Source organism: Phalacrocorax aristotelis, chromosome 10 (genome assembly GCF_949628215.1).
Source record: "Phalacrocorax aristotelis chromosome 10, bGulAri2.1, whole genome shotgun sequence".
NCBI classification, from domain to species: domain Eukaryota; kingdom Metazoa; phylum Chordata; class Aves; order Suliformes; family Phalacrocoracidae; genus Phalacrocorax; species Phalacrocorax aristotelis.
In genome coordinates this window covers 4,073,160-4,086,896 of record NC_134285.1, presented here as the reverse complement: position 1 = coordinate 4,086,896, position 13,737 = coordinate 4,073,160, and the positions used below count along the sequence as shown (strand labels likewise).

The 13,737-nt window shown below is 56.0% G+C and overlaps 1 protein-coding gene across 1 annotated transcript in view; it reads right to left on the bottom strand.

Annotated features, from left to right (window-relative positions):
• Nucleotides 1-12,340, bottom strand: part of MAP2K3 (mitogen-activated protein kinase kinase 3) — a 33,889-nt gene extending 21,549 nt beyond the window's left edge. Inside the window, exon 1 of the mRNA XM_075104798.1 lies at nt 12,226-12,340. Within this exon, the coding sequence (XP_074960899.1) occupies nt 12,226-12,241 (16 nt within the window). The 5' untranslated portion in view covers nt 12,242-12,340. The remainder of the gene's footprint in view (nt 1-12,225) is intronic.
• Nucleotides 12,341-13,737: the final 1,397 nt, after the last annotated feature.

Sequence of the window (13,737 nt, the reverse complement as noted above, 5' to 3'; positions counted from 1 at the left end):
TTGTTCCCATCCCCTCGGATGGTGCTCGGGGACAATCAATCACCGATACCGTGCCGGGCTCTCGCCTCCTCCAGCGGAGCGGGGCGTCACACCGACGGTGCCACGGGGCTGGGTGAGGGGGAGAGCGATGCAAGGGGGAAGGGTGCGACCTCCTGGTACCCAGCGAGGGATCTGGGGACAGGCACATCAGCCAAAGCTGCCGGCATTCGTGTTGCCACCTCCAGGGCTCGGAGCCACACCCGGCCTCCGTGCACCAGCCAGATAACGCCGCCACGAGCCGCGCCGGCTCTGCCGGCAGCTCCGGGAGGATGTCACCGCCCAGTTACATTCCAGCTGTATTTTTAGGTTACCTGCATAACCCCGAGGGCTGGAAAAAAACGTTTGATTTTGTGTTTTGTTCCCAGGTGGCAGCTTGCTATCCTGCAGCCCCGTGACGATGGAGCACACAGGCTCCCCTCTGAGAAACCCCCAAGAGCAGAGACCAGACTGTCTTCAGGAAGCTTAAAAGCACCAGCTAGCTGGCGTTTGCTCTATGCCATTATAGGACACACTACACGCATGCCAAGAGTTGGGCTGCTTTGCACCAGAGCTCATGCAAAGCCCCGACATGAAGGTGGTTACAGTCACAGGGGCACCTCTTTGGAGCAGGCACCGAACCGGGGTGCGGGCAAAGCATCCTCCGCAGGGCTGGAGACTGCCTCCTTTGCATCCATTGCTCCGACTGGGTTTTCTCACCAAAAAAAGCAGTAGCAGAAGCCGCACCTCCTCAGAGCTCAGCTTCAGTGCAATGCCAACATGGACCCACCCAGGGTGGCCTGGGGGGCGGTGGGAAAACGCTTGGGATGGGTAATTAACCCAACACGCAGCTCTGCCAGGGACCACAGAGCTGGACGGCACACGGGCCCGGCCAGCCCGCAGCGTGCACGGCCAGCGTGAAACCCACGGCTACGAGCCATCCCGTGGGACCGGCACGGGCTGCACCGACTCGACTCGGCTGCAGACCCTGGCGCGTCGCCATGAGACAAAGGTCTGGAAGCAATCCCAGCCCCAACGCCTTAATTGTTAGGAGAAGGCAAAGGAGACGGTGCTTAGAGAGAAACAATGAGCATGCTACAAAAACCACCCAAAAACAGAGAACAAGGAAAAGGCAGAACCACCATCACCTGTGCCCATCTCCCTGCCAGGCCAGCAGGTACCCGGCCCTCCCCAGAGCAACGCTCCCCCCTTTCATTTCTCAGCCCACAGGTGAAGCCATGAAAAAATAAAACCTGGAATTGATGTGACCAGCTGCTGAGAGTTTCCTGATGGGAGAGAAAACTCATACTGTTTTTGGAATAGATCAGCTTGACAGGAGGCACATGGTTAGTTATTTTTTCTTTCTGGGAAAGGAAAGAATCATTTGACTTTTTAATTGTCAGCTGTAGCTCAACTCCAGGGTCAGACACTCGTTTTCTATCTGAACTGGTGCAATTCAAATACTTCCAGGTGTCCCCAAAACTCTGTAAACTTGGCAAGAGAGCAAAGTATTTCCTCACTGCTTCTAATGCAGTTCTTTAAAAAAATAAAATTAAATTAAATTAGCTTTCTACCATCCTCCCTCCAATTTATTTTGGGCAGGGCAGAGTGATTTCATCTCTGCAAATGATGTAAGATAGAGCAGGCACCTGCTCCGAAAACTAAATTTATGGAAGGGAAAACAACCAAGGAAGGCTTCCATGTCCGCAGCCGCCTGCTCCGGGAGAGGGGCAGAAACAAGAGACCAACCCAGGTGCTTCCCTGGCCCAGGGACTTCAGGCAGCATTTCCTTGAGACCAGCATCCACGCTGGAGAATGGGGCAGGCAGCTGCTCCGATGGCTCGCAGTGACGTTACCCCCTGGGACTTGGACAGTGACATCCTGCAGCCTGGTGTTTCTTGCTTCCCAGTGACTCGAGACCAAGCGTGCACTGTTCACACGCTTTAGGTCTGTAATCTCACCGCAGATGTTGCAAACTCAGCTGGGGGGGATCCGGGGGTGAGAACGGGTCTGTCCATCATCACCTGCCACAGCACAGGCAGGACCGACTCCGCGCTCTGCCTGCCTGAACCAAGATGCACATTTATGTCTGACAGACCCAACAAGCTCATCTTGCTATTTTTACCATCTTTTTCCCAACTGCATCCATGCCAAAGCACTGTCCCCAGCTGAGACAGAGGAACCCTGGGGGTGCCCAGGCATGGCTCAGGAGAGAGGAGCTTCACCACCACACCAGGCTGCCCCAGGGATGCTGCCGTGGCTCAGGTAGACGAAGCCTGCACATCTTCAGAGGAAAACCTCCAATCCCCGGCAGTGACCCAGCACCAAGTCTCCGGGGTGGAGGAGCAGGGAAAACCTTCAATCATTTCTTTCGGAGCAGGGTGCTGATCTGGCGGCTTATGGAAAGCAGCAGGCGAACGCTGTGGTACACTCCCCTACTCCTCCTGCTGTCCCACACCAATTCTTTGCTCTTTTTGGTGCATTTTTGGTGCCATCCCTTCTCCCTGCCTCTCTCACCCTGTCCCCTCCCCACTCTGGGGAACCAAAGACACAAAATGCAAAGGGCTCATCACACCCAAGAGCTGGTGCAGAGCCAACACAGCCAGTAAGAGCCCCCAGTTTCTCCAATGAGTTTTTCTGAGAGAAAATTCCACCCCATCACAAGGTGAAGGGAGAGCCAGGAGGCCTCCCCAGGCTTGGATGAGACAAAGGAAAACTGCAGGCTGAGAGCAGCCAGGGAATATGGAGACTGTCCAGTTCCCCTCAGGCCACCGCTCGTCCTTATCTCCATGTAAGCCTGTTACCAGACTCAAACCTCCCTGCCCAGCTGAAAAGCTTTGGTCTTAACCACTAGCAATGCTCCCAAGTCAAGAGAGGCAGCAGGTGATCCATTTGGTCCCCATGACCTGCTTTCAACAGGGGCTGGGAGAAAGGGCTGATGTAGCAAGGGGAGAGGTGGCTCCTGAAACCCCCAGGAACGCTCAGCCGCAGCGAGCCGGACCTGCAGCCTCTTTTCCTGGCATTAACCGCGCCATCCCTCTGTCCTGCACCGTGTACCTCCTGCTCTCCATTGCTGCCCCTCTGCCCCAGAGGGCACATTATGTCCATGTTCCCACAACACATCCCACATCCAGCTGGTCCACGAGATCAGCTCCTGCTGCTCATGAGTTTAGGAAGTTAAAGATATATCTATATATCTATCTTTGAAAGATAGAGAGATATATATCTGCACATTAAAAGAAGCATACTTGTTAAGCTCCACATTTTGCAGGAGTCACCTGCAAACATTTCTCCTTTGTTCCTCCAAACTCCCTGCTGCAAAGCTTAAAAATCGCTGCCCCCCCCATTAAAGACGGGACCATCAGCACACCGAAAACCACTGCCAGCCCCATTGCCCAGCATTGCCCTCCACTGTCCCCTCCCGCCTCCACCGCACGGGCTCTTATCTGAGGCAGTAACAGCTCTGCACGGGGAAAACACCTATTTTGCAGCGGATTTGCCCGGTACCCACAGGGCAGTTTTGATTCATGCCCGGAAAGGGCAGGCGCTCGGCAGGCGATGTGCCTGCAGTCCAGCGGCGTTTCACCACCGCATTTCCACTTGGCCACCGGCAGGAAGGGCACAGCCTCGCTCCGCTGCTTCCCTTTGGGTGGGCTTTATTTCCACCCCTTTTTTGACTCCTCGCCTACCTCTCTCAAATCCACCTATTGCACTGCAATTTTTCCAAAGTTCAGGGGAAGCGAGCGTTGCAGGCTTTTCCTAGCAAAGCCAGATTAAAGAGCTGTCACCCCGTCCCAGGAAGCCAGGCTCGCGTCCCGGCTCATGAGCTCGCAGGCTGTGACTCAGTGCCGTTCAGCCTGCAGCTTCTCATGGGGCACGCTTAGGGCTTCCAAGAACCATTTCCATTTAAACAAGAAATAATATATCTTTTAAAAAAATCCCCTTTACCCCTGAAGAGCAAGCCTCACATCAGCGTTTTGGGGAAAGGAGCAGTGCTCTGCAGGGCAGCGTGCGAAACGGCAAGGAGAGGGGCTGGAAGGAGACGTGTGAAATGTCAAACCTGTTCAAGATCAAGGGAAACACACGCTGGCTCCCTTCCCTGCGACGTTACACACGGTTTCCCTCACTGAGCTGTGACTGTAAAACCCCACGGGGAAATCCACAGTTACCAAACAAGAAATTCTTTGTGGATCCAAAATTAAGGGTAAACTCTTGCAGCAACCTGGAATGTACACAGAAAAGGAAACCACGCGTACAGGAGAGCAGCTGGAGGAAAAGCTGAGTCGTTTTCTAGCAGCTTAGCAAAGCACACGCAAGGCTGATAAGAGTTTCAATTATTATTCACCCACTATTTCTGCATGGCGATTTCTAGAGGCACCTCCTCCAGCCTCCGCTTTACTCTCATCACCCAGACATCCTTCAACAAACCAGGCATGGGCAGGTGTAATTAATACCTGCAAATAGCTTCTCTTGGGTAAGAGAGCAACACCTGCAGAGCACAAGAGCACAAGAGGCAGCCCGGCCACGGCTCAGCCCCGCAGGTATCCTCGGCTCAGAGGACAACCCCAGCCATCGCCAGTGCCGGCCATCCTCTGGTACCCAGTGCTCACCACTGATGCTCAAGGCAAGCGATGCTCACAGCCAAGCAACCGCAAGGATCAACTGAAAACCTGGAGGAAACGGGCTGCAAATGCTAATGAAGAGTTAACACACAGGGCTGTAGAAGCAGCAGATTGAAAACACCCACCACCTCCTCCTTTTTTGGCAGCCTGAAGGCAGCGGGCGGCTGCTTCCAGCCTTAAGGAAAACGGGTGCTGCCAAAGAGGGAAAGCCAGAGCACAGAACAGAGGCTGGTACAGGTCTGTGCCTGTCCCCTGGCAGCATCGCCACCCACCTCCCACTCCCCCAGCACCCACATCCTCCTTTCTGCACCATTACATCATTTGTGTCCTCTGACCACCGAGCTCTCACCGACGGGAACTGTGGTTGGCAGGGAGCATCGCGGGCAAGCCGGGTACGGATTCAGCACAGGGTGGATGATCTTAGTTGTGGGGAGACCAAGGAAAACCTCGAAAGCCAGCTAAGCACACATGCACACGCATGAAAACACCTTGCGCTGCCTGCCCTGTGCCAGCAGGGATTTTCTGGGTGCAAGCACGGGGGTTTTACAAACAGGCACATGGATGCTGGGTCTGCCACGTACCCCCAAGCACCTTTTAAAGGTGCTTGGACGATGACAAAGAACCGCCAAAGCAACGTATCAGCACAAGATCGTTTCATCTTTGGCTGAGGTGCAACTTGGCAGCGCATCAGGAGAAAAGCCAAGCGGGCGGCGGCGGCAGGGGATTTTTAACTATGCAGAGCATCGTTCTTAAAAAGCCTTGACGGTGAGCACATCTGGCTCTCAGAAAAGCCACGTCATTTTTAGTGACGAGCCACAAAGACGTCCTTCAGGACAACACACTCCCCTGCACCATGGGGCACACGTTCAGGACTGACTCAGAGGGACCATCCACCCTCGCCGCTCCTCAGAGCTGCACGCTCTGCTGCTCCATCATCTCCCTCTCGAGCCTCAGCTTTGTCCCTCTGACACCAAGTAAACCAAGATCTCCATCCTACAACAAAAAATACCTCCACCACGCAGTGTATTTGCCCTTCATTACCTTTAATAGGGAACAGTCTCCTGTAGGGAGAGGTGCATGCAGCAGGAGGGAACATCTGCTCCAGCTGCTTTGGGATGGGTGGCCCTCCAGCAAGCCAGGTCAGGATGCTGCCATCAACACCCATGAAGGTGGCCAGTGCTGCACGGCACCCAAACCACCATTGCCAGCTTCTGCAGTGCAGGCAGGCTGCTTCACCAGCCATCCCTCTGAGCGTCGGGCTAGGAGGGAATTTATATACACGCACCACAAAGCAGTATCTAACCGGCCAGCCCAGACAAGCTGGCACTCCCTAGATAACCCCGTCATCCTGCCCTAAATCACCCCCGGCCCATTCACGTAACCAGCCCTGCGTGTTTATGATCTGTCAGACACATGACTGTCACCTGCCAAGCCCTGCAGACGAGCTTCTTCCCCTCCTGTCCCTCTGCCCCGCACCAGGTCATTGCACTGTCAGTCCCACCTGCACCCACCACCAGCAGACAGTAAGGGGGGGCACCACCGAAGAGATGCCGGCATGACCCCATCCCGGCTGCAGGGTTTTATGCATTCCATACCAGAAATCTGAGACCTTTACAAGAATGAAATAGAATCATTAAAAGCTGCTTTTAAGTTTCCCAAAAGGTACAACAGGCACTCTCAAGGCAAGAGATGAGACAGGCAAGATACAAACACGCCGCAACGAGGGACGCTTGGTGCCCAACAGGCAGCTCCAAGGGAGGAGAGGGTCCAAGCACCACCGTCATCCTCAGAGAAGTTCATCAGATACAAGCAGTTAGGCTGATGCCAGTGCCAAACCACAGCTAAGGTTAGCAGCCTCTGATAGGAAATTACTTGTATCGAGCACTCTGGAGGTTTCTTCCTTTCCAAAACTAGATTTTTCTTTGGTGGTGGTGGTGGTGTGGGGGGAGGAAGGGTGGATGCTCTACAAACAACTTCTGGTAAGTTTTGTCTCCTCCTCATCCTGCCTCCTCTTCCACTCAAGTTATGTTTTTAACGGAAATTTATCTTTTTTTTAAAAAGAAAAAAGGCATTTCACTTGAAAAGATGAAATTAAGGCTTGGAGCATGGGACAGACCTAGTTCAGCAGCGACCTCCCAGAGCACAGTGCAGCTCCCCAGCCTCCCTCCCCAGCCCCTCGTGCACCCTGCCAGCTCCCAGCAGAGGAGGTAAGAGCCAGGCCATCACCCTCCTCCTTCCTTCGCTTCCTGGCGAGGGGGGCCATAAAGCCATTGCTCCCAGGGACATGAGGGAGCCAGGGGCAGGGCAGAGACATCCCACTGCACCACACCCCAGCGCACCGAACAACTCCCCGAGGTCACACTCACATTTCAGAAACACTCACATTTCGGAGAAACCAAACTCCAGCACTGGATGTCTTTAAAAACAAGATCGGGTGTCTTTTACAGTCTGGCTTAATTCGCCCAAAAGCTGTTGGACCAGCTGCAGTAATTCCTGGAAGCAGTGTCCTGACCTCCAGCCGAGCACGATGCTCGCCATCGTCCCTTCTGACCTTAAAGCCCATGATTCAAGCCCACTTCCCCCTGCGGTAGATGCAGCAGCAGACAAGGGCAATCATGCCACGCAGAAAAGCTCCCCGGCCTCCAGGCCCTGAAAGGGATGTGCTCTCCACCATCTCCTGCAACAGGTCGATGGAGCAGGCAGTGCATGAAGGAGCCCTGTGGTGTTGCACCCGTGGATTAATTAAGCCACTTGCACAATGCGGCACAAGACTGTGAGGGGAAAGGATGCTGGAAAGGGTCCACCTTCACGCCACCTTCATTGCACTGCAGGTCCAGAACCTCGCCCAGTGTTACGCAGTGATTCCTCCCTCCCTCTCCTACCTGCTGGGACCACGAGACTCCCAAATCCTGCCCTTCCCCTTAGCCACACCATAGCGCACTGCATCCCGCATGGGCAGCAAAGCAGATAAAAGAGAAAGGTGCAGGCAGGGAGCCCCGTCCCAGCTCCAGAGAATGGAGCAAAGGCCTGGATCCACTGCAAACCGAGGCCAGCTGGGGCCACAAGACGCTAACGTGGTATCTGAGATAGCTACAGTTCTGCCCAGTAATTACAGTATTCCTCGGGGTGACAAACATTTAGACTCACAGTGCTTCCACGAAATCAGTGGAGCATCATCCCCACACAGATAAGGGGCTGTGGGAAGATGGAGTATCTCCCAGGCTGAAAAGAAAACAGGAACTTCCAGTTTCTACCATAAAAAGCCCTCTCAGCCCTATCCCCCATTCAAAATCCCTGGCTAACACTTGACCTGCGCTACAGAGTTTTGTCAGCAAAAGAGGCGGTAGGTAGATCTAGTTCCATACATACCCACAAGCAGTCCTGAGTCACGCCAGTAAAACCCCAAACTTTTTGTTGGTAGAGTAAAATCACCTCCCAGCCAACGCAAGTTCCTCTCCCCACTCTCTCCCCAGCAAACAGCCTGCCCGGGCAGCACCTTATGAAGACCAGTGAAAACCATCTTCCGTCCAAAAACCCACAGAGCCCCAAGTCCACAGCAGTGGCTTCCTGGGTTGCAAAAATCACCAGGACCAGAAACCCGCACCCATTTTCAGGCGCCCAAAGAGAAGCCCTACAAAGCACAGAGGAGTTTCCTGCAGCAACGAGCACCTTTGCAAACAACGGCAGGCAAAGCAAACTCCGGCTCAGCCCTGGACTGCAGCCCAGAGCCGGGAAACAAAAGCAGCAGCCTTCAGGGAGAAGCATTACCCACTGAAAAAAAAAAACAGGGGAGCATCCCTTCGGGGAGGGGAACACGTTGTTGAAGCATGGCTAAATATTTATGACACCCAACATGATATTTTCCAGGTGCCCACCTTTATGCTGGCAGAAAGCAGCACGAGGAGGAGGAGGGCAGGAGCAAAGCGCCGTGCTCTCTCTATGACTGTTACAATTAATCGGATGCAAGCTCTGTGATGCTTCAACTAGAATTAAAATAAACACCTGGCTCTGTGGGTTCAGAGCTCCCAGCCCTGCCACCCTCCTGCCCACACACACCCAGGGGACACCAGGCTGGCGGCGGCTCTGCCCAGAGGCGATGGGAGCCCAAAGCCAAAGCCCCACAGGTATTTTCAGCAGAACTACCTTTTTTTTGGGGGGGTGGCAGCAGGAAAAGTGTGAATGGCAAACGAGACAGTACAGGATTCACAGCTGATTGAATAGCCTAACGGTGGTGTGCTCCTGCGGAGGGCACGGCCGGGGCACGGGAGGGAGCCCTCCCCAACGCTTATTTACCTACCCAGAATAGACCTGCCACCAGAACAAGTACCAGTTCATCCCCGGGTTCTGGCATTTCTCATCACTGATTTTTCCAAGCCTCGGTGTCAAAGGAGGGCAGCCTCCCCAGAAACACAGCCTGGCTCCAGCCAGATCCTGCCCCCTCTCCCCAGGAGCACCTACCTTCCCGCAGGAAGAGCCCCCCCTAAAGCAAAGGGTTTGCTTTTTGAATTACTCAGGCATCGGTGCTGGGTGAGGCCAGGGGAAGCCAAGCAGGTGGTCTTCTCCCTCCAGACCCCATCTGCATCTTCCCTCCCCGCAGCTGCATGGCTGCTTCCTCCAGCAAACTCCCCATTTTTGGGAGACACGCGCCCCCCGCCAGCACGCTGCTGCCTGTCCCGCCACGAGGGGCTTCCCGGGCACCGGCGGCCACCCGAGTCACAGCCAACAGCCACGGCGATGGGCGCAGGGCCCTTCACACGGGCTGCATGTGCAGGCAGCAGAACGCCTCAAGCCCCAGCGGAGAGGCAGCAGCCTGGATTTGTGCATGCCGAGTTTAACACAGACCCTGCACCCAAACCACGGGTGCAAACCAAACCAGACCACGTCTGTGCATGCACCCAAAGGCTGCGAATTCCCCAAAGCTTCCTCCCCTTCTGCTTTAACCTCTCAGACACAACACCCCTCCCTTCACAGCAGCCATTTCACCGAAAAAGGTGCAGACTTGGTTGGAAAATCAGGACCAGCCACATGTTGCAACCTGCGGCTAGAGGCTGCGGTCCCTTGCAAAGCTCTGCAAGGACACGCGGGCAGCTCCGGAGCTTTGCATGTGATTCCCTCCATCAGCACCACGGCTCGAGGGAGCTTTGCTGACCTGAGACAAGGGGGAGCTATTGAATATTTTAGTAAACTTGACAGTGCAAGATAACATGGAAACCAAATGATGTTTTCCCACACACCTGATCCCACAAGATAATTTGGATCAAGCAGATACGAGCAATGGGAAGAGGAAGAAAGCCAAAATCCTTCCTAAGCTTTGCGTAATCCCCAGAAGGTATTTATCTCACAAGCTATGTTTAGCGCAGAGCGAGGCAAAGCTCTCGCCCAGCACCATTCCTATCGCGCGTGTCACGGCCAGCCACGCGCATCCCCAAAAACTCCTGAGGCAGGATACAACCCCGTGACTAAGCCAAAATGATGGCAGGCGAGTTTTGGTACACATCTGTCATGGGAACAGCCAACCCAAGAGCTTCAATGCAGCACCCTCCATTTACTGCCATGATCCATTCAAGCCCAAGAAAAGAAAGCAACCCGAGACCGCTCACTGAATTTCCCTAAGGAAAATTAGGGAAGTTTAGCTTAAATCCAGGCTGCCTAAAAGGAGAGGCGGAAGGAGCTGCCGCAAGCGCTGCCAGCGGCGTCCGCAGTCCTAGCAGCAGGTGTACACACTCAGACCTACGAGCAACCCTACGCGGCAGCGTGCAGCCGGCAAACCCGCTCGGAGGGCCGGCACTGCTAAGGCAGATGCAAAACCAAGGAAAGGCACAGTGGATGGCTAGCACGACAAGAGGAGAGGGTTTTGAAGAGAGAGATGCATTACACTCGCTCAGGATCTATCCCCGTGCCGAATGCTGCCCCAACGGAGGCAAAGGAGCTCAGGTCATTTGGGGACCTGGAGCTGCTGCTGCCAGCAGAGACCGGGCGCACTCGGCACATGCATGACACCTTCAGCAACAGATATTAGGTGTAATTGTATGAATGAACCAGTTCATCACAACCACCAGCCCTGTGCAACCAGAAACCTGCAGACACAGAAGGGTTCCAAACTTCCTCCGAGGTAAGCGCCACGCTGCCAGGTGCTCCCACAGGTATCACCTTCCGCTGACAGCCAGACTGCTTCCCCCCAAACCGTCCCGGGCCCAGCTTGGGCCTCATTTCCCACAGGGCAGGAGCAGTCCCTCAGCCAGGCTCACCTCTTCCCTCCATCCACACATCCACACACCGCCCACGAGCCGAGCAAGAGGTCTGGGCTCAGGTGTCCCAGCGAGAGCCTTTTTAAGAAGCCCAGTTGATCTCTTTCAACGGGGGCCGGCTGCTGGAGGCATGTGCTCCTACCTGTGAGTCAGCAGCTCCGCTCAGCAGCACCGTAAATCACTGCTGATTCACACCCTGCTTACACAGCAAACAGGAAACTCAGGTCCACATTCCCTCCGGTTAAGACATGGATCATTTAAAATGGAGGGGGAAAAAAAAAGTCACGCCGAGGTGCGTTCATCTGCTCACATGGCTCCTGACTTCAAGTTTCCAGTGCATCACCCCCGCACCAGGAATATCCCTCAAATTTTATTCCGGTGATAAGAGAGAGGCAGCAACTGTACTCCGTGTGCTCCCTCCTCCGTCCAGCCTGAGCTCTCAGCGCTGATGCAACCGGCTCCTGGGAGCACCGAGACACCAGCGAAGCCATTTCCCCATCTTCCGCAACCCCGGCACGCCAGCGGTGTCATCCCAGGCCGATGCCTGCCAGCCGGTGCTCACCTTGGGCCAGCGACCAGGCGGCCACCTTAGTCACGGCCAATGGTCTATAAATAACACCCGTGACACACGGTCACGTTTGCCAGCCGCGTACGGCCAAGACAATGGGAAACTCCTCTGTGGCGCTCCGGGCACACACCGACACCGAGTTGCATCGCAGCCATTCCTCGACCACCAAAACAAACCACGAGGGGACCCCGGGACCCTCGCCTCCACCCTTCCCACCTCGTTAGGCTGAGCCTAGGGCTTTGCTCGACGAGCGCTGCTCCGTGCTCGGCCACGACACTTGCTGCGCCGCCACGGGTGGGTTTCTTTGACAGGGAAGACCCCACGGCAGCAAAGGATGAAACTTGAGTGTTTTTATCGTTCCCCACGCCAAGAGAGCATCGCCGCGCCCGCGTTGCTCCCTGTCCCCCCTCCCGCAGCACACGCACCCCGCACCTCGGGGGGAGGCGGGAGGCCGGCCCCGGTCGGCGGTGCGGGGCTGCAGCGGGGAGCAGCGCGGCCCTCGGCCGAGCCCAGCCCGGGGGAAGCACTCGGTGCCGAGGCAGAGGAAGCCCCGACCGGCGGGCAGCGGGGAGCCCACGCCCGGCCTCTTGGGCAACAACCCCGTCCCCGCGGGTTACGCCAGACCCGACGGCGCGGCTTAAACCCGGCCGCAAACCCGCTTCCCCCGCACACGACCCGGAACACCCGACCCGGAGCATCGCCCCACGCCCGTCCCCGACCCCGACCCCGACCCCGACCCCGACCCCGTCCCCGACCCCGACCCCGGTCCTACCTCTGGGCTGGGACATGGCTGGCAGCGGCCCCGCTGCGCCCGGGCAGAGCACGGCGCCCGGCGGACTCCGGCCCAGTGCGGCGGCCGCCGGGGAACAGCCACCGGGCGGGGCGATCGACGATCTGCTCCGCCCCCCCACTCCGCGCGGTGTGATTGGTCAGCGGCGGGGAGGAGGCGTGGTTACTACCCTCCTCCGCGGGAATGGATTCGCGGTTCTCGGGCATGGCTGTGAGGGTGAAGTGAGTCGGGGGGGAGGAGGAGAGAGGCGTTGTCCTGCAACTGGGGTGTCCCCGTCACCCGTGTGACCTCGCCGGGGCACCCGCAAGGCAGAGGTGGCGTTTGGGGCGCGGAGCCCTGCTCCTGTCCTGCCCCACACACCTGGCAGGGGGGCAAGGGTGGTGCTGGACTGAGAGTCTGGTGCTGTGCAGCTGAGACCAGCCAAGCTCATTGCATCTTCCGTGTGCCCCTGCTCCTGCACACTGGATCCCACCAGTAGGTCTGGCTGAAAAATCGATGGCGATTTATTCCTTTCTGAGTCACTGAGGAACCGATTCCTCCTAGCCCGGCAATGTGGCACATCCCAGGGCAAGGATGCTCCCCCAAACACCTGAGCCGGGCTGTGGGACATAGCAGCTGAAGAGGACGTGAGTTGATGTAGTTGGACAAGCAAAAGGGATATTACGAGTGCCATTTTCTGGCTGAAAATCCTAGCGTGATCCATACAGATAGAAAGGAGGGGTCAGAGGGGTGGCAACTGCAGCCAGCCCTGGTGAAATCACAGCTGGTCCGTCACAGCCTGTTCTCAGCTTCGCGGTTTGCAGAGCATTTTGGATCAGTCCGAGGGCTGGAAAACCTGCCTCAAAACCAGACAGCTCAAGGGAATTGCTGCAGGAGGGAAGGAGCTGGAAGGACTGGGGTCTGTGTCTGTGTGATGACAGTGCATCAAATGGACAGGGAATCCAGCAGCGATGGCATAAGATCTGGCAGCTGGAAATTGAGGTTAGAAAAGTTCAAATGGGAAATAAATTACAGGTTTTTAATAGGGAGAGCAATTACCTTCCCAAGAGACGTAGTAGATTCACCACCTTTCAAGTCTTTCAACACAGGCAAGGAGTCTTTCTAAAAAAACTCCGCTCCAGTTCAACCGCAGGGTTATTAGCTCTGACGCAAGAGCTGCAGATGTCACTGCCTGGGCTGGGCATGCAGGAGATGGGAGCAGAGTGGACCTTTCTGGCATTTAGCCGTACGAATCTCTGAATCCACAACAGGGTTTGAACTCCAGCCCAGCTGATCCAAGCATGTTTGGGCTGGGCCAGTGTTTGGGTGTGAGACTTGGGGGGTGCCACTGTAGGGCAGAGCATCATTAGCACCTTTGCAAACGTGCAGCTGGACGTGGACCTGCAAGGACCGGTGGGACCGGCTTCGACACCTGCCCGCGGGGCTGGTGGCACCTGGGGTGTCGTTGCAAGCACAGGGCACGACCCTGCTGTCCCCAAGCACATTGCATGCTAC